The 19,891-nt window shown below is 54.7% G+C and overlaps 1 protein-coding gene across 2 annotated transcripts; it reads right to left on the bottom strand.

The window, feature by feature from the left end:
• Positions 1-1,017: 1,017 nt before the first annotated feature.
• SERPINA3 (serpin family A member 3) lies at positions 1,018-11,118 on the bottom strand. 2 transcript variants are annotated; one of them, XM_045901457.2, is made up of 5 exons: positions 11,017-11,118; positions 8,905-9,558; positions 4,985-5,258; positions 2,519-2,669; positions 1,018-1,438 (listed from the first exon to the last, which is right to left on the bottom strand). In XM_045901457.2, the coding sequence occupies exons 2-5, from the start codon at positions 9,548-9,550 to the stop codon at positions 1,235-1,237; spliced, it is 1,275 nt and encodes a 424-aa protein (XP_045757413.1). In that variant the 5' UTR covers positions 9,551-9,558; positions 11,017-11,118; the 3' UTR covers positions 1,018-1,234. The 2 variants fall into 2 exon arrangements, with proteins under 2 accessions (XP_045757413.1, XP_045757414.1); XM_045901458.3 differs by having other exon boundaries at positions 11,021-11,090.
• Between the last annotated feature and the right edge of the window lie 8,773 nt (positions 11,119-19,891).

Genomic DNA, 19,891 nt, shown 5'->3' with positions numbered 1-19,891 from the left:
CAGACTCCCTGCTGAGCAGGGAGCCCGATGCGGGACTCGATCCCGGGACTCCAGGATCATGACCTGAGCCGAAGGCAGTCGCTTAACCAACTGAGCCACCCAGGCGCCCCTCTGCCCCAAATTTTCTTACTGAGCTACAGATCGCCACCGACATCTCGGACCTCACATGTGCACATAAAAGCTCTTCATCTTCCAGGAGAAAAGTGTTCTTTTTGTAATCCTGAACTCACAGAACAGAACAGTGTATGAGTTCCAGTTTCCCGAGCCCCCAGCTCAGCAACCCGGGTGTCATCCTTGACTCCTTCCTGTCCTCTGCACAATCAACCACCAAGTCCTGCCAAGGACTGTTGACATCTCTCCAGTTAGTGCTCTTTTCTCTGCACACCTGCCCAATTCCCTGGCTCGGGCTAGAATGCCTGGCCATTCTGCTGTTCCTTGTCTCCCCCAGCCCACCCCGCCTCCCCCCCATCACCCAGTTCCTGATAACACCAGCGGAGAGCGGAGGAATGACTGGGTGGATGGTTTTAATTGCAGTTGTCCATGTGTTGCTCATTTTCTCCCACCCTCCATTCTGGCTCCTGAGGGGTTCATCTGTTGGGGAGCACTCAGAACTGGTGAGGTGGGTGACAAGCTCTGGCCAGGAACCTACGAAGTAGCTACTCTCCCCAGATTGGGGGTGTTGGGGGGCAAAAGGAGGGATCCTGGAAGAGAGAAGGCCCAGGAACGAGGGGTCCAGGGGCTGTGCCAGATGGGGTCAGGGTTGGGGGTCAGCACGTGGACACATCCTGGGCCCAGGGGAGGGAAGGGGTGAGATTGCAACTGGGGACATGGGAGCCCACAGAAGAAGGAATCAGGCAGCAGGCTCCCCTCTCCTCCCGGGCCTGAGGTCCAGGTGGGCCTGGCCACAAGGGCTGCAGCTGAAGGCAGAGGCGCCCCGAGCCTGGGTGAGACTGAGCCCAGTGGGAGCTACAGGGGCGTGGAGTCAGGTGATCGGAGTAGAAAGGCACAAAGAAAGTGTCCAGTCTGAGAAAGAGAGTTTATTGCCGTCTGGAGGTTGCAGAGCCTCCGGTCCAAAAGTCCCCAGCCTCCCCATGCACGTGGAAGCCACCCGTCAGAGTCACTGCCACCTTCTCAAGGACGAGCCCGGCCGGGCCTGGCCTGTGGCTCTTCGGCGCACAGAGGCGGGCTGCATCCAGAGACCTGGCCCCTGGCCCCTTTGGGGTGGGGGGGAGCTCTAGGCTTGATGGGGGTTGGTGACTTTGCCCCAGAAGAGGATGTTCTTGGTATCTTTGTGGCGTATGGACAGAAGAAAGGGTCTGTTGAAACGCACAGTGATCAGTGGGCCAATTTTTCTGGACAACAAAACAATTCTACTTCCCGTGGCGGCCGCGGCTTCCGTGCCCTCCTCGGCCACATCGAGCAAGGTCTTGTGGACCACCTGTGGGGACACGAGAGCGTTACCCACCGGATCCCGGTGGGCGAGGGGTGAGCGGCCCACCTGAGAGCCCCGAGGGGACTGCCATTCACGCAGCCTGGACGCCGGGCTGTCGCTGATTGGTGGGTTTGTTCCTCCTGCCGACCCCGTCAGCGGTCCTGCATGGCTCCGATGCACAGAAACACAGACTGAAGCTCCAAGGCTGCGAGGGGTCTCCCCAGGATCATGGAGATAAAGGGGAAGGGCACCCTGATCTGGATGCCTCTCTGCGTCCAGACACTGTGCTGCCCCCCCAAACACTCGCTAATGGGGGGGCAGGGGCCACACAGGGCATCTGTCTTGCAGGCGAGTTTCTGGCAGCCTCTCTGCCCTGAAGCAGCTGCTGCAGATGCTGCCGCGGACCCGAAGGGCCCCACTGCGCTCAGCCCTGCTCCTGCCCCATCTGCAATGTCCTCGGGATCCTTGGCGACTTTGCAGAGATGTGGCTTCACATGCTTGGACCCACCCCATGGGCCCCTCTGCCCCTCCCTCCATGACCATGCCCTTTGGAAGGTGGGGCGCAGAGGGGGGCAGAGGGCTGCTCAGACGCCCTGCTTCGTTCAGAGGCCCTTGTTTCCAGGGGTGCAGTGCAAGGGGCCCTCTATCCTTCTTTCACACCCATCACACCTGCCCCATGGTTGTTACGACCCGGTGCCCCTCCCCTACACCTCCAGGCACTGCACATTGACCAAGACCTACCACCCCCATTTTACAGGAAAACGGGGGGGTCCGGCACTTTCAGTATTTGCTGCTGTAGGTGGTAAAAGGTGGGGTGTGGATGGGACGGGGCCCATCCCTGATTCCACCCCAGGCTCTTCCCCACGAGTGGCTTCTGTGTCACAGTATATTGCAGGGGAGGTGGGGACCAGCTTCCAAAGTGCTTGCCACCCAGCTCTCCTGGGCTTGGGGCAGAACCCCAAGGGGGACAGGGTAACAAGAGATGCCTTACTCCTGCAAATTCAAGGTTACCCAAATGTCTGCCTGGCCTCTTAACCATTCAAGCTCAGATACAGAGGATGAACGATCTAAAATTTAAACACTCACCTGGGATACTGTCAGGTTCTTCTCCCCTGTGACTCCTGACAGATCGGCCTGGTTGGTGAAGACTTCCCTCATGCCCAGCTGGGGAAGCACGTCTTCCAGATTATAGCTGCTGGAGATGGAAAACTTTGGCAGGTAGAGGTTGTCTATGCTCCTAGGAAAGGAGAAACATGAATTTGAACAACTGCTTGGCTCAAGGCTCACCTTCTCCCCACTCCCGGCATGGTCTTCCCTGGTTTCCTTTCTAACCGCCCCTTTCTTGCTGGAAAGAAGGACTCATTTCCTCAGTTTCTCGACCCCTTATCAAGGGGCAGGAGCGGGGCTGAGAGCAGTGGGGCCCTTCGGGTCCACGGTGGCATCTGCCACAGTTGCATCAAGGCAGACCCCTTGTGCTGACTCTTCTTAATTCATTAATTATCAGTTCACATCGGCAAGCGCCCACGTGTGCCGGTGCCTGCCCCGCTCCTCCCCTGCAGCAGGAAACACCCTCTCTCCAACAGGGAATTCCACAGCATGCTCCACAGGCACCAGGAAGGCTTCCTGTAGGAGGCGGCATCAAGCCTGAGTCCTGAAGGAGGGGAAGGAGTTGGCTGGGTGAAGAGGAGAGCAGGAGGCAGGAGATGAATTTGCAGAAGGGCAAGAAGAAAGAGGGGATGCTCCACAGAGTGGAGGGAAGGCTTAGTGTTGGGGATGGGGCAGGGGCTGAAGGGACTGCATTCGAAGGTCCTGGGGAATCCTGAAACCAGCAATGGAAGGTCCCCATCTTGGCCGTCTGTGAGCTCCTTGAGAGCAGGGGCTTCTGCTTCTGAGCAGAGCTGCTGGTGAGTTCTTGGAGCAAGAGTGGATACCTCCCACCCGCAAGCCTCCCTCTCTCTCTGTTTATATCCCTAAGACTTTTGTCACGGTCTGCCTGGTTTCACACTTGCCAGCTACGAGGAGGCTGTGTCTCCCAATAAACCTTGAGTCCCACCGGCAGGGAAGATGTCTGTTTCTCTCCATATTCATTCATTCACGCATCCATCCATTCACTCAACAAATATTTATTGAGCACCCACCACAGGCTAGGAATGTGTTATGGCAGATTTCCTCAGTGCTTTGTAAATCAGAGATGCGTGATGAATATTCTATCCATTCACAACGAATCATCAAGCCCCGGCCAGTTGATAGCTAGAACTGTCTCCCCATGTCCCCACCCTCAAGGACCAGGCCCAGAACTCACTCTGCCTTGCTTGTCCCCCTTGACATTAGTCTTCTGAATTCCATATTCTAGCCTGTCTCTACCCTCAGGTTTATCTGACACTTGACCACCTCTCACACGTCTCGCCTGGATCGCTGCCCTGGGCTCCTAGCTGGTCGTCCTGCCTCCATGCTTGTCCTCCGTGGTCTGTTCTCCACTCAGCCTCCTGGGTGATCTTTTTAAAACAATACTCAGATCATCCACTCTTTGGCCCAAGACTTCGAGATGATTCCCCATTTCATTTAGAGGAGGAAGAGGCAAGGTTTTCCAGGGGTTTGCATGGCCCTGCTCAACCTGAGCCATCCCGCGGGGCCCCTGACTTCTCCTGACTCATGCTGCTCTAGCCTCTTTCACCTCACTAATCCTCAAACACACCGGGCTTTGCACAGAGGCTTTGAACTGGCTGTTCCCTCTGCCAAGAATGCTTTTCCCTAACCTATCCACAGGGCTCGGCCCCTCACCTCTATCCTGTCAACGCTCAAATACCACCTAATGGCGATCCTATTTAAAACCACTAACTACCTCCTCGTTGGTCCAGTTTTCCTAATCATTTTATCCCGCTCTATCACCCACCCCCCACCCTCATTTCTTAACATCCAACATACTAAATAATTGACCTATTTGTTATATTTATCTATTTTCTCATTTTCCAATGACAAAGTAAGCTCCCCAAGGGCAGGGGATTTATGTTTTATTTGCGGACATGCCCTGCGGGTCTAAATCAGTGCCTGGCACCTACTAGATGCTCCATCAATCTACGTGACCCATGCCCAATGGATGAATGGATAACTGAATGAATGAAACAGCCAGCGCAAAGCGGGTGCTCGGAGCCCGTCTTGCTTTGGCCTTCCGCTGATCTCAGTCCCATCTGTGCCCTCTGCCGTCTAGAGGTCGAGACAAGGAGAGGACAGGCGTGAGGGCTGGGTTGTGTTGAGGAGTCCCCAGAACCTGAGCATGTTCGCGTCAGACGCAGCTTCCACCCCTGTCCCGTTCAAGGTCATCGTGTCTCATAGAGCAAACACTTTCGGGCCCAAAGCTACGCGGGCAGCCAAGGGCAGGGAAACCCCGAGCTCCACCTGCGCTCGGATGGCTTGCCCAGCACTGCAGCCTTGGCCCCCGACATCAGGGAGGCCCTGGGTGCTGGGGGTGTGGGGAGTCCGGGGGCGGGGAGAGGGGAGCGGGCGGGGCTGAGGAGGGACGAAGGAGGGTGAGCTGCATCCCGGGGTGGTCACCTCATCTGCAGTGAGTCTGTCCACCTCCTCAGCGTCTCCGGGAGCAGCGCAGCCTCCACGGCCTCCATTCTGCCCTCGTCGGGGAGGATGAAGAGCACGCTGCCAACACTCATGTACTGGAGCTCCACCAGCGTGCAGGCCAGCGCCTTGTCTCGGAAGTAAGGCACCCGCACGTCCTCCAGGCTCATCATGGCCACCTTCACCGACCTCCTCTTGCTCACGTAGAACTTGGACTTGAAAGTATCTCGGGGGTCAAAGGGGGTCTTCCATTTGGCTGAAGGTCAGAGAACTCTGTGAACACAAGGGCCGTCCTGCCTCTACCCCTTCTCCGCCCGGTTCCCTGGCTGATGGAGACACTGGGCGCCACTGGCCCCGCCTTGGTCTGCAGGACACGCTGCCAAGTGGCTCGGCTGCCGGGGATGCGGGGGAGCCCCACAGGCCTGGTTGGGGTAAGCGAGAGACCGACAGGAGTTTGGAGTAGTGGGTGCAAGAGAGAGGTGGGGGCCAGGGAGAGACGGGAGAGGGGACCGGGAGTGCTGTGGGAGGCGGCAGCAGGGGGAGGAATGGGGAATCCCTCACCCCCTAAAAGGAACAATGCTAGTAACTCACAGTTAGTCATTGGCATTACAAGGTACACATGCCCACAGACTCGTCAAGTCACCTGAGGGTGGGATAGAGGTCGACCGAGGAGAGGGGGACATAGGGCTCCATCCCCAGGAGGACAGGAGCCTTCAGTGGGGTGGGGGCGGAGGGGGGTGCTCCTGGGGAGACTAGAGAGTAGGGGCTTGCTGGGAAATGTGCAGATAAACTACCCCCCCTCCATTGGAGGCAGGAGAGGAGGGGAAAGCCGGGCCAGCCAGTGTGTCCCTGGGGAGGAGAATTTGGAGGAGAAAATCCTAGGACAGGCAGGTGGTAGGAGGGGAAAATCAGGAGACACAAAGAACAACCAGCACATCGGGCCTGGATTAGTTTTACAAAGAAATCTGGTTCTGGGCCTTCATCTGCAGCTGGAAACACAGGCCCGGGAGGATTTGCCCCAAGATTCAGCCAGAGCCTCTAGTGCAGGCTTCCTGTGTCTCCACCTAATCACCATCACCCCCTGACTCCATGATGCCTCTTTGGATCTTTGTCTAATTTTTGTGCCTGGAAGAACTGCGGCTCCACGGGGCCGACTCTCTTTGCACTCTGCCTCTTCAGACTTACGGGCTGCAGAGGTTTCTGTTTGTCACGTTCCTACCCATGGGACCAGGCACTGGACCAGCTGGAACCTGGGAATGCACTCTGTCTTGGATCTTGCCCTCCCCCAAGGCCCTTCCCCAGATGGTGACCCTGCTGGTACCACCCCCAAGATGATAGGGGGGCACCGTTGCAGAACCTTGGGATGGCCAGGCTCCTTAGATGCTGTCTTCCTGTGTAGACGGGACCCCCCCACCCCCAGGGCCTGAGTCCCTGGCCAGGACAGAGCCCAGGTCAGAATGGCCCGGCTGTGCCCAGGCAGAGGACTTCCTGAGCCTGCCCACAGGCATCTCTTCAGGGAGGAAGCTGAAGCTCCTGCCCACCCTGGAACAATTTGAAGGGACCACTCCTTCCCCCTGGGAGCCAGGCAAGTTTGAGTCAGGGTAAAAAGTGCCACTCTCACTCAAAGGGTGGCTGGGCCCCTCTGCGGTGACTTCCTACTGTGGCAAAGCGTCCTTTGGAAAACCCTAAGACTAAGAGGCAACCCATTTTTGCAAATGACACTACAGATAAAGGGCTGGTATCCAACATCTACAAAGAACTTCTCAAACTCAACACCCAAAAAACAAATAATCTAGTCGTTAAATGGGCTGAAGACATGAACAGACACTTCTCCAAAGAAGACATACAAATGGCTAACAGACACATGAAAACATGTCCATCATCACTAGCCATCAGGGAAATTCAAATCAAAACCATATTGAGATACCACCTTGCACCAGTTAGAATGGCAAAAATTAACAAGGCAGGAAACAACAAATGTTGGTGAGGATGAGGAGAAAGCAGAACCCTCTTACACTGTTGGTGGGAATGCAAACTGGTGCAGCCAGTCTGGAAAGCAGTGTGGAGCTTCCTCAAAAAGCTAAAAATAGAGCTACCCTATGACCCAGCCATTGCACTCCTGGGTATTTACCCCAAAGACACAGATGTAGTGAAAAGAAAGGCCATATGCACCCCAATGTTCATAGCAGCAATGTCCGCAATAGCCAAACTGTGGAAAGAGCCGAGATGCCCTTCAACAGACGAATGGATAAAGAAGATGTGGTTCATATACACATGGAATATCACTCAGCCATCAGAAAGGATGAATACCCACCATTTGCATCGACATGGATAGAACTGGAGGGGATTATGCTAAGTAAGTCAAGCGGAGAAAGACAATTATCACATGGTTTCACTCATATGTGGAACATAAGGAATAGCATGGAGGACCATAGGGGAAGGGAGGGAAATCAGAGAGGGAGAAAAACCATGAGAGACTCTGGACTCTGGGAAACAAACTGAGGGTTACAGAAGGGAGGGGGATGGGGGGATGTGGTAATGGGGTGATGGGTATTAAGGAGGACACGTATTGCATGGAGCACTGGGTGTTATACGCAACTAATGAATCATTGAACACTACATCAAAGCAATGTCCACAATAGCCAAATTATGGAAAGAGCCAAGATGTCCATCAACAGATGAATGGATAAAGAAGATGTGGTGTATATATATATGTGTGTGTGTATATATATATATATATATATATATATATACATACACACACACAATGGAATATTATGCAGCCATCAACCCCCCCCCCCGAAATCTTGCTATTTGCAAGGACGTGGATGGAACTAGAGGGTATTATGCTGAGCGAAATAAGTCAATCAGAGAAAGACAAGTATCATATGATCTCACTGATATGAGGAATTTTTTTTTTAAAGATTTTATTTATTTATTTTAGAGACAGAGCACAAGAGGGGGGAGTGGGAGAGGGAGAAGCAGACTCCCTGCTGAGCAGGGAGCCCGATGCGGGACTCGATCCTGGGACTCCAGGATCATGACCTGAGCCGAAGGCAGTTGCTTAACCAACTGAGCCACCCAGGCGCCCCTGATATGAGGAATTCTTAATCTCAGGAAACAAACTCAGGGTTGCTGGAGTGGTGGGGGATGGGACGGATGGGGTGGCTAGGTGATAGATATTGGGGATGGTATGTGCTATGGTGAGCTCTAATGAAGGGGGGGAAGTCGGAGGGAGAGACAAACCATGAGAGACTATGGACTCTGAGAAACAAACTGAGGATTTTAGAGGGGAGGGGGGTGGGGGGAATGGGTTAGCCCGGTGATGGGTATTAAGGAGGGCACGTACTGCATGGAGCCCTGGGTGTTATACGAAAACAATGGATCATGAACACTACATAAAAAAATTAATTAAAAAAAAGCTAATGATGTACTATATGGTAGCTAACTGAACATAATAAAAAAATGTAAAAAATAAAATAAGGACGCCTGGGTGGCTCAGTCATTAAGCGTCTGCCTTCGGCTCAGGTCATGATCCCGGGGTCCTGGGATGGAGCCCCACATCGGGCTCCCTGCTCCGCGGGAAGCCTGCTTCTCCCTCTCCCACTCCCCCTGCTGTGTTCCATCTCTCACTGTCTCTCCCTCTGTAAAATAAATAAATAAAATCTTAAAAAAATAATAATAATAAAATAAATTTTAAAAAATCCTAAGAGAAGACAATGCCTACAGGCAGGGTGGGGCCTCGGTGCCGTGCCTCCTCCCCTCCCCCCACCCCAGACCGAGGGCACCTGCTCTATGGTGGTTTCCCCAATAACACGGTTTGCTACACCAGGCCAGAAAATGGCCCCCAAGGCTCAGAACTAAAACTCTGATTCCTTCCAAACCGCAAGCCAGGCACTCACCTTTAAGGAAGATGTAATTCACCAGGACCATGGCTGTGTTCAGGTCAAGGTCCTTGACCAAATCCACGATTTTCCCCCGGCTCCGATTCTTCACATAGTTGTTGATGAGCCTCTCGGCGGCAGCAGAGTCCTGGAAGTTGGTGGAGAAGGCCTCAGCGGCGTACAGCGCCCTGGCATCTGCCGTGAACTTCTCCAGCAGCCTCAGCTGCTCGCTGACGAACATGGCGTTGCCCACGCTCAGCTGCAACTCGTTGCTGGGCTGGCAAAGGGTTCGCAGAAGGTGCTGGAAACCCCGGTGGATTTCGGCCTCGGGGGTCTCTGTGAGGTTGAACTTGAGGCCTTCGAGGATCTCCGTCAGGGTGCTGCCTTGGGCCCCCAGGGATAGGAAGGCCAAGGCGATGGAGACGCTCAGCGGGGAGAAGATGATATTCTTATTGGGCGTCTTCGAAGCCAACTGCTTATAGAGGCTGAGGGCGAAGTCGGTGTTGCTGGAGGCTAATCCGAGGTTGTCCACAGGCGTCTCGTTGTGTAGGTCCTCCAGAGTGACATTCTGCGGGTCAAGCACGCCCCCTGGGACGCAGTGGACAGTGGGGCAGAGCCCAGCCACCAGGAGCCCCAGAGCCAAGAGGGGCGACATTCCCTCCATCCTCAACTCTGAAAAACAAAGCTCCTTTAAGTGTCGGGGGGCCCGGTGGTGCCCCGACTGCCTCCCACTGCCAGCCCCCATGTGGCCTGTGTTCTAGTCTCTGCTTCTGTTAGCTTCGTGACTTTCTTGGGTAGGCGCGCTCGTGGGCACCCAACATACATGATTACATTACACTTGAGATAAGTATTGCAGCTGTTGCCATTTTCCCCGGGGGAGAAACTGGGCACAGAGCGGTGAGGGGCTCGCCCACAGTCACCACAGCAGGCGGCTGGGGGAGCAGGGGGAGGAGACCGGCTAGTCTGGCTCCCGACTCCCGGCAGGGAGAAAGCAGTGTGGGCTTCAGAGCCGCAGAGACCTGGACTGGGATTTCCTTTAGGCTACTTGCCATTGCTGTGTGGTGACAAGCAAGTGACTGACCCTCTCTGAGCCTCCATTCCCATCTCTGTACAACACGCTGAATAAGCTCACGGGAGAGAAACCATGAAGGTGCCGGGCTCATAATGAGTGTTCCAGAGGCGTCTCTCCTCCCATACGCCACCCGCTCTCTGAAACTACCCATCACGCCAGAGCTGCGAAAGATCGGAGAGAGGGGCCGAGTTCAAAGCCGGCGACTGCAGCCAACAGGGGTATTCACCTTGAGCCCCTGCCTATTCGGGGCCCAGAGTTCAGAAGAAAAAAGGTCCGCTTCAGAGGTGGGGAAGGGAGTTGGGGAGGGAAGGTGGGGAGGGGAGGCAGGGAAGCAGTTGAGCTGCTTTCCATCAAGAGGCCAGTGGAAACCCCTTCAGACCAGCCACAGCAGATGAATTGCCTCAACTGTCTGTTTACTCTCCGGCTAATACAATAATTTCTTTGGAAGAGTTAAACATCCACCCCACCCCCCGGCCCCGAATTATTTCTGGAGAAAAAGAACTTTGGGCAAGTTGGCAGGCTGGCTCTGTTTCTGAGCAGCCTGTCTTTTCGGTTGCTGGACAGACACTGCCTGCCTGTCTGTTTGGCCAGGGGCCCTGGAGGGGAGAGGAGCTGCGGAACCATCCCCCTTGGAGACCCCGTGGGCTCTGCCCAGAGGAACCCCCCTCATCAGTTCCGTCTGCACCTCGCCGTGAGAGCAGTGCCCAGTGCCAGACAAGGGGAGGTGCCCCGTGCTCCTCGGGGCAGTTGGGGTCCGGAGGGTCCGGTGTATGGAGGTACACAGCTGTCTAAACTCAGAATCCCAAAGTGTGGGAAGCAGAAACAGCCAAAGAGACCCTCGTGGTACGTCCACCCTTCGCAGGTGTGAAAACTCAGACCTGGAGGGAAGACGTGTCTTCAGAGGGCATGGCCTTCGGGGCCAGCACTGGAACTGTCCCCAGTGCTCCAGGACGCCTTTGCCAGGCCCCCTGCCCCCTCACAGGCTCCAGGCCAAGGCCTAGAACCACCCTCAAAAAATGGGTTCCTTTGCTCCCGGAATAGACAGCATCATGGATTACCTGCCTCTGGAGCTGGATGTCCTCAGTGGATTCCAAAGCCACCGCCTGCCCCGAGTGCTGGATTTTCGTGGGCGCTAATGCCTATTTATCCGAGTGAAGAACTCCTCCCCTTGCTTGGGAAATGTTGGCAGGGACGCCCAGGGTTCTGTTTTTAGACTGGAATGGCCAAATAAGCATTTCTGGTAACATGAATTTATTAGATCTAGTGGAATAATCCGGTTACAGGAACAACCCCTAACTTGTTTCTTAAAACAAAACAAAACAAAACAAAAAACCAACTCTCCCTTTTCATTTTTATCTTTTGTTTATGAAAGAGTCATTGAGGAACATATGAAAACCCAGAAAATACACAGAAGGACCTTGGAAAATCGTCCCCCAAATGTCATCCCCCAGCTAACATTTTGTTGTGATTTCTTTTACAGGTCACTTTCTTTGACATGTGTGTGTATGTGATGCGAATCTTCATACACACACTCGGATATATATATATATATTTTAAAGATTTTATTTATTTATTCATGAGAGAGAGAGAGAGAGAGGCAGAGGCAGAGGGAGAAGCAGGCTCCCCGCGGAGCAGGGAGCCCAATGCGGGACTCGATCCCAGGACCCTGGGATCATGACCTGAGCTGAAGGCAGACGCTTAACCGACTGAGCCACCCAGGCGTCCCACACTCGGATATATTTTAAAAAATGCAACACTCTTTACTTGCCTGTAGATTGATTTGCCTTTTGAGGCACCCCTCCCCCATTCCCGGATTTGGGGTGTCAGTCTTAGGACCCCGAGCATAGGGGAGCACAGCTATCAGGGGCCTCTGGTCTCTGGCACCATCTGTCCTGGGAGGCCCTTCACTCTTGACTCGCGCTAAGAGCCGTGGTGAACTTGAGGTCTCCTCAGATCTCTCCTGAATCCCAGGCCTTTCTGGGGCTCCGGAGAAAACCTTCCCCTTGATCCCTCATGGTCACGATCCCCCATCCATGACCACCTCTGACAGACTGTAGGGTGCCACAGAGCACAGTTTGGAAACCACCGGATTACTGGCGAGGGTGTGGCTGGGGCATGCCGTGAAACTCGCCGGCTCTGTGGTCTCAAGCAACTGGAAATCCCTCGGGCTTAACCTCATCCCTACAAGTGCAGGTGGCGACAGTTTCCCGACAGGGCAATATAAAGGGTAAGTGACATAACACGGAGCATAAGCTTCCGGAGGACAGGACTGTTTGTGCAGGGCTGTGTCCTAGGGTACTTACCAAGTATGTGCTGGCCTGGAACCACTGAGGTGACTAAGGAGAGTTCTGGTCCCATCCTCCCTAAAATGGTGACTTAATGCCCTTTTAGTTTCCAAATATTTTCAGAATCGAATACCTATTTTAAAATTACACAGAATCCCAGAGGCACCTGGGTGGCTCAGTTGGTTAAGCGTCTGCCTTCGGCTCAGGTCATGATCGGGGTCCTGGGATCGAGCCCCATATCGGGCTCCCTGCTCAGCAGGGGAGCCTGTTTCTCCCTCTCCCTCTGTCCTCCCCCTGCTTGTTCTTTTTCTCTCTGTCTCTCTGTGTCAAATAAGTGAATAAAATCTTGAAAGAATTACACAGAATCCCAAAGAAATAGTGGCTAAAACAAGGCTACAGTTTACTTTTCACTCACATACGTTCACGTGTGGGGGTGGTTTGATGTGGTCGCTACACTTGGTCAGGGGCCCAGGCTTCTTCTATCTTGCTGCTCTGCCATTCCTAGGGTCTGTTTGCTGGGTCCTCTTCCTCTGCCTCCACCCCCTTCTCTTGCTCCTCCTTTTTCTCCATCCCACCAATTGCGGGGAACTCTTCCCCACTGGAATCTTCTCTCTCTCTCTCTCCTTCTCTTTCTTGCTCCCATGGTCTCCCAGTCCTGAAAAATCCTCTGCTTCTCCCCGAGACCTGAGATCATCATTCATTCATTCAGGGTCACTGGGTGACCCTCTGGGTGGGGCCGGGAGGATGCCGCCTCATCCGCAGGCAGAACGTTGACTAGATCATCCGTGTCCACCGTTCCCGGACTGACCGCCTCTTTGTATAGCTCCAGTACCTCCTTCTGTTGAAAAAGATCTCTGTCCCTTTTCCATCTGAAGCATTGTCACCAAGCCTTGGTCTGTGCCAGCCTCCAGAAAGGAGAGTTTACAACTTGCCTGAGGACACTTAGCTGTTAAATGGCAGAGCTGGTGGAGCTTGGGCAAAACCAATCCAATGCCAAATCCAGGCTCTCTCTACCTTCCCAGGCTCAAAAAAAAAAAAAAAAAAAAAAACAGAAAAAAAAGAAAAGCATTTCTATCCCTGAACCTATGACAGAAAAATGCCAATCATGGGAGTATAATTTTTTTTTAAAGATTTTATTTATTTTAGAGAGAGAGAAAGAGAGCAAGAGGGGCAGAGGGAGAGAAAGAATCGGAAGCAGACTCCACGCTGAGCACAGAGCCCAATGCGGGGCTTGATCCCACGACCTCGAGACTGTGACCTGAGCCAAAACCAAGAGCCAGCCACTTAACTGACTGAGCCACCCAGGCGCCCCTTGGGAGTATAATTCTTGTACAGGTGTTGGGGTCACTATTTTTATAAGGTGTCACTTGTCTGTGGATCTGAGTAGGGGAGGCTGCCTCCTTTATATGGAGTGGGGTTCCAGCTGACTAGGAGCTCTGTCCCTGTCTGTCACCATGTCCTACCTAGGACTGCAGATGGGCATGTTTCTCAGACTTGAGATGGACCCAGGCGAGCAGCCCAAAGGGAGCTGGGAGGTTCAACCTGGCTTTGGCGGGGTCAGGGCCCAGGTCTCCGGGAACCTCCTGCTAAGGCTCAGGGAGCCTGGCAGTGCAGAGAGGGACAGGCAGAGGCCAGAAGTGGCCCTGGCCTCTGGGGTCTGTAGGGGTGTGGCGGTTGCACCTGCCTGGAAGGGAAGATAGAAAAGTTAGACCTCACGTGCTCAGCTCCAGACATGGGGCTGGCAGGTGCTCTGTCTGTGGGACGGTCACTCTTACCGTCCCCAGCCACATACGGCATCCATCGGGACTGGATTGACTTGGGTCCTGCAAACTTGACCGTTGCGATCTGTTTACCGTTTTCCATAGTTATTGCCTTCCCGGTGTTACCTCTGATTCCCGAGGGCCAACTTGGCACAGGTAGGCTATAGAAAGTCTTAGGAAAAGAGTCGTGTCCCCACTTGGGCTGCTACTGCATATGGAAAAGGGTGTACTTCTGGGGCCGGATGGGGGCGGGGTGGATGGCAGGAATCCCAGGAAGAGGGTGTCCCACCTCCACAGAGCAGGTGAGGCTGGGAGGGACAAACACCAGCTCCTTCCAGAGAGCTTCTTCCCGGAGGCTGGGGAGGCAGCGGTCATGGGAGGGGCCCCCGCTCAGCCAGCTCCTCCCACGTCACGGCTCTGCCACCACTTCCCTGCTGGGTGACTTTAGGCTGGTCCCTTCACCTCTCTGAACCTCTTTTGTCAATCATCGCTCTTTAAAGAATTCTTAGGAGGAAGAAACGAGGCCCTGACAACTATAGCTGCCCAAGCCCCAGGGCCGGTCGTGTGCGCCTTCTCTCCTCCAGGCCGGGGAGTGGACTCTGCTCCCGGCTGGAAAAGTACCGAGAGCTGCCCACTGCCGTCTGACACCCAGGCCTCTTTCCGGCCGTGTTTACGCTGACCCGGTTTTGTGTGGCTGCAGACCTGCGGCGCCTTTGCCAAGTCCCCTCGGCGCCACCCCGGCTGTGCCCCCGCAGATTCCCAGGCGCCCGCCGGAGGATTTGGCCCAGCAGGGAGACTTCCCGCCTCTGCTTTGCGCGCTGCTCGGCCGTCTGTCCGTTGAAGGGGGGAGCAGCTTGCCATCATCCGCTCCCATTTCCCATTCTAGGCGGCATCTGAGAATTCCTGGTGAACAGGGACTTTGGGGTCAGAGCAGCCCGGGCCCCGACTTATGACCGACACCCTGATGTACCCCGAGTTCCCAAGCCCTAGATTCTTCCCCTGTGTCCAGTGGGGCAGGGACACCCTCCTCACGCACCCATCCGCTTCTCGTTCAGTCTGTGCAGCCACTTTTTACTAAGACAACAGCCCCCTGCCTGTGACTTCCCTGTAAGCTCAGGAGGCACCCTGAGCCAAAAACTGGCCCCCCACCCCCCCAGCTCAGCCTCCCCCAGATTCCTGACGCTTCGAAACGGGGAGGGAGTAACTGTTTGCTGTTCTGAGCTGTGGACTTTTGGAGTGATTTATTATACAGCAATAGATGAACCCCTCTGCCCGCCAAGCTCTTAGGATCAGGGGAAGAAAACAGACAGGGAAATTGGAACATTATATAAGAAAGCAGGTCAAGGGGTGCCTGGGTAGCTCAGTCGTTAAACGTCTGCCTTCGGCTCAGGTCATGATCCCGGGGTTCTGGGATCGAGCCCCGCATCGGGCTCCCTGCTCCATGGGGAGCCTGCTTCTCCCTCTCCCACTCCCCCTGCTTGTGTTCCCTCTCTCGCTGTGTCTCTCTCTATCAAATAAATAAAATCTTAAAAAAAAAAAAAGAAAGCAGGTCAGCTTCATACTAAAGCCTGTGGCCCATGGTGGGTGCCTCAGTTAGTGGCTGTTCTTTCTTTCTTTCTTTTTTTTTTTTTTTAAGATTTTATTTATTTATTTGAGAGAGAGAGAATGAGAGAGAGCACATGAGAGGGGGGAGGGTCAGAGGGAGAAGCAGACTCCCTGCCGAGCAGGGAGCCCGATGTGGGACTCGATGTGGGACTCGATCCTGGGACTCCAGGATCATGACCTGAGCCGAAGGCAGTCGCTTAACCAACTGAGCCACCCAGGCGCCCAGTGGCTGTTCTTTCTGCCTCCCCTGTTTTCAAGCAAACGGACCCATTCTTCCTTTGCCCACGGAGGCCCGGTCATGCCCATGAGGTAACACAGCTGCTCTGTCCTTTACTTTCTGCTAAGAACTCGTCGATACTCACATACGATACCCTGGGTAGGTGCAAGTGTTCTATTTTTACAGCTGAGGGAAACGGAGGCACAGAGAGATGGGGCAGGTTGCGGGTCACGGGGAGCCCACGCTCCTGCCCTCTCCGGGAGACACGGTGCCCGTCCCGGCCCCGCCGTGGTGGCGCATTGACCTCAGACCCGGCGGCCCTGCTGAAGGCGGCTGTGTCCTGACCCCAGCCTCCAGGCTTTGCCCATGCTCTGTGCCAGCCTGTGAATGGGTCCCCGTGTTTGGTCTGGAAAACACGGCTGGCGGCCCAGCGGTTAGAGGTTTCTGATGTTATGCTTGAGGGACGGGAAGGGGGCCACAGGCTGCGGCGTTCTTGGTAAACACGGGTGTGGTTGAGGGGGGCCCCCGCGCGCCCCCACTTCCTCCCATGCCCCCTCCAGTAGTCTCGGCTGGCCTCAGACCCTCTCCCTGGCCGCGGGCACTTTCCACTCCCCCAGCAGGGGGGTGTCCCATCAATCACCTCCCACGTCCCACCTGGGGTGATGTGACCCCCGAACTGTGTGCACTCCTCCCGGTCGGCCCCCTCCAGCCTGTTTGCTACAGAATCACTTTAAGGATATGGGTCACTCAGTGCCCTGTCCCGCTTGGAGCCCTGCCAGCCTCCCCTCCCCACATGGTCTAGACCCCCCACCCCTCCCCTGCAGCTGGGACACCAGACCGCAGGGGCCCGAAGTACACTCCCCAGAGCAGAGCTGTCCCTGCAGAACCCACAGCCCCCAGCTTGGACCAGGAGAAGGGAAGGTTTCAACTTCCTTTACAAACAAGGAAACCTCCCAGAACGTTCTGTCTCAGGCTTTGGTTTGATGCAATCATGGGTGAATCAACACCTTTGTTACACTTTGGGCTGCACATCATGTGGCAGGAGGCCTCCCGTGGTCCTTTCTGGTGGAACCGACCTTCCTCTGACTAGCCCAGATGTGTCCCCCTCCTCTCCCCTTGCGGTCCCCGTAACTGTCGCTTCCCCCATCTCTGCAGTGAGACTGTTGGCTTCTGTCCAACGGGGGTGCTCTTCTCGCTCATCCTGGCTCCCTGCACATAGAGCTGCCAGAATTAGCAAGCAAAAATGCCTCACAATGCCTGGGCTATCCTTCTACTAAAAAGTGATTTATTACCTGGAGTTCTCATTTAGCTGGGTGTCCTGTATGTTATCAGCAACCCCACCTGCAGGTGTGTGGTGGGGGGTCCCGCCCCAGGAATAGAGAAGTCTCGGGCAGTGACCTGAGGACTCGCAGAGGAATAGAATCCTCTGGAGCCAGCTGGCCGTGCCCTCATTCATTCATCCGAGAGTCCACTGTGGGCCAAGCCCTGTGCCAGGCCCTGGGGTGTAGAGACGACTCAGGGCCCTCACAGACTTCATGGTCTTTGAGAGACACAGGCACATAGAAAGATGCTACCTATGGTGTGGGAAGTGCTAGAGGGAGGCAGAGGGGAGCTGGGATCCCAGGGCTGGGCTGGGGGAGTCAGGACGGCTCCCCGGGCAGGGACCTCTGAGCAGAGTCCTGAGGAGGGGCTCTCTGAGCTCTCAGAGTGGGCATAGCTCCAAGGTACACCCAGGTTTTGTGTATTTTTTACCTGGGGGTTGCCCTGCAAGAATTAGCTGGAAAAACACCTGAAAGCAAAGAGCGTCCAGGCCCATGAGCCCCTGGACGATGAGGGTCTTCAGGCCCTGAGTGTGGGTCGGTGGCAGCTGCAGGGAGGAGGGGGCCCAGGAGGATAGCCCTGCACGGCCGTGCACCCCAAGCACTGGAGACACAGACTCTGCGTGTGCGTCTGAATCTGAAGGGGGCTTGTTCAAGACCCAGCCTCAAATGTTTTCGTTCCTTGGGTGGGGCCGGGAATATGAATTTTTAACAAGCTCCCCAAGTTAGGTTTGAGAAACGCTGCTATAAGGTCAAAGCTTCTTCCCTTTGCCTGGTTTGCTCCCAGCCTTCAAGAACCCTGATTGATGGGGCATCATTACAACCATTTCCACGGTGCAAGGGACGAATGGACACACTGTGGGTCAGCTCATGAGCACCTCGCTCAGCACACCGGGGAGCAGAGGCTCAGGCCCACGTGTCCCAGCCCACCTCTCATCTCTTCCCTCCCCTCCCCCCACCCCCAGGCAAACAATGAATGCTCAGCTCTTAGTACAATCGAGGAGGCTGTAGTTGGATTAGCGACGGAGCAGGCTCTTTCAGTTCCGTGAGCAGGACACACTCTCCCCCATCTGAGTCTTGCTCATAATCTTTGCCCAGTTCAGTCCTGCTGGTCCCTCAGATCTCGGCTTCAATGCCACCACCTCAGAGCTCCCTCTGGACCCCTGGCTGCAGAAGATCTCCCCAACTGTCTCTCTTGGCACCCCATGTTCTTCCTTCACTGGCCTTCAGCTTCTGCCTTTACAACCCAATCCCATTCCTATCCCTTCCTCTGCGTTCCCTTTATACTTCCTTAACCTTTTCCTAAAGAAAACAGCTTTTTATTTCGCAACAACTCGAGATACATGGAAAAGTAGTAAAAACAGTGCAGGGAGTTCCTGTGACATAAACATCTTAGGTTGCCACAGCATATTTATCGAAACAAAGAAGTGAACATCCATATGGTGCAGGTTTATTTGTGTTTTAACAGGTTTTCCACCGCTGTCCTTCTGCTCTTCCCGGATCCCGTCCAGGAAACCATATTACATTTAATTTCCACGTCTCGTCAGTCTCCCCTGGGGTGGGACAGCTCCCCAGGTGTCTGGGGAGACCACAGATGGGCGCCTTATGAGAAGCAGCAATGTATTTCTCACCATTCCTGAGGCTGGAAGTCTGAGATCGGGGCCAGCATGGCGGGAGGAGAGCCCTCTTCCTGGTCACGGGCTTCTGGTCCGTGCCCTGCCTCGGGAAGGAGTGAGGGAGCTGTCTGCCGTGTCTTTTCCAAGGCCACGAATCCCATTGATGGGGGCTCTACCCTCATGACTAATCACCTCCCAAGGGCCCCGCCTCCTACACCATCACAGGGGGTGGGGGGTGGGGGGTGTTAGGGTTTCCACCACTTAGTCAAGGTGCTGGGCGCCCGTGTCCTTCCCTCCTTGGGCTCTGTTTCTAGAAGCAAGGAGCCCAGTCAAGCTTACTCACCACAACACTTGTCATCAACAGACATACATCATATTCTACTTTTTTCTTTTATTCTTTGTTATTTTTTTATTCCATTGTCTCTCCAGGCAAGAATGTAGCTTCACCAGGGCAGGGATTTGGGGGTTTCCTTCATTTATCTCCAGCACCCGGGATGGTTCCAGACACGCAGTGGGGGTTCAATAAACATCTGCGGACGAACGAATCACCCTTGCCACAGTTTGTACCCCCATGTTTATCTGTTTGGTTAGCTGGTTGTGGCCAGAGTCCGTGTCTGCTGAGCTTGCCTTTGGACTCTTGTATGACTTCCAGGCCCGAGGCCCCATAGGCGGCCCCCAAACAATGGCCTTTGGGTGAAAGAGCTTAAATAAGCAAGAGTGGGCTGGGCATGGTTGCTTGTTGGGGTGTGAAGTGTTTCCTCTTGGAGTCCAGGGTCATTTTTCTGGCCCCAGTCTCTGCAGAAGAGGCGGGGGCAGGAGTCCTGAGCTCTAGCATTGTCCTCTGCATTCTGGAGGCAGTGGGTTCACAAGGACTCTTCCTGAGAGTCCATGTGGTCAGAGAGGGAAATGAAAGTGGCTTCCCAAGAACAAGGCGGGGGTTGGCAATAGCAGCAGGAATTCGAAGGGAGATGACTCTTATGGGCTAAATTGTGGTCCCCCCCCTTCATCTGTTGAAGCCCTAACCCCCAGCACCTCAGGACGAGGCTGTATTTGGAGACGAAGCCTTTAAAGAGGTGATTGAGTTAAAATGAGGTCGGTAAGGTGGGCTCTGGTCCAGCTGGACCGGTGGAG

This window comes from Mirounga angustirostris, unplaced genomic scaffold, assembly GCF_029215605.1.
Source record: "Mirounga angustirostris isolate CCGP_5_RB_7025 unplaced genomic scaffold, mMirAng1.0.hap1 SCAF_9, whole genome shotgun sequence".
Taxonomy (NCBI): domain Eukaryota; kingdom Metazoa; phylum Chordata; class Mammalia; order Carnivora; family Phocidae; genus Mirounga; species Mirounga angustirostris.
Note: the sequence above shows the minus strand (reverse complement) of the source record. Positions and strands in the feature narration are given on the sequence as shown.

Coding starts and splice junctions, on each gene's coding strand:
- SERPINA3 (XM_045901457.2), bottom strand. CDS start 9,550: ATGGAGGGAATGTCGCCCCTCTTGGCTCTGGGGCTCCTGGTGGCTGGG. Junction 5,259..8,904: donor GAATTACATCTTCCTTAAAG/GTGAGTGCCTGG, acceptor TCTGACCTTCAG/CCAAATGGAAGACCCCCTTT. Junction 2,670..4,984: donor ACAGACTCACTGCAGATGAG/GTGACCACCCCG, acceptor CTCCTTTCCTAG/GAGCATAGACAACCTCTACC.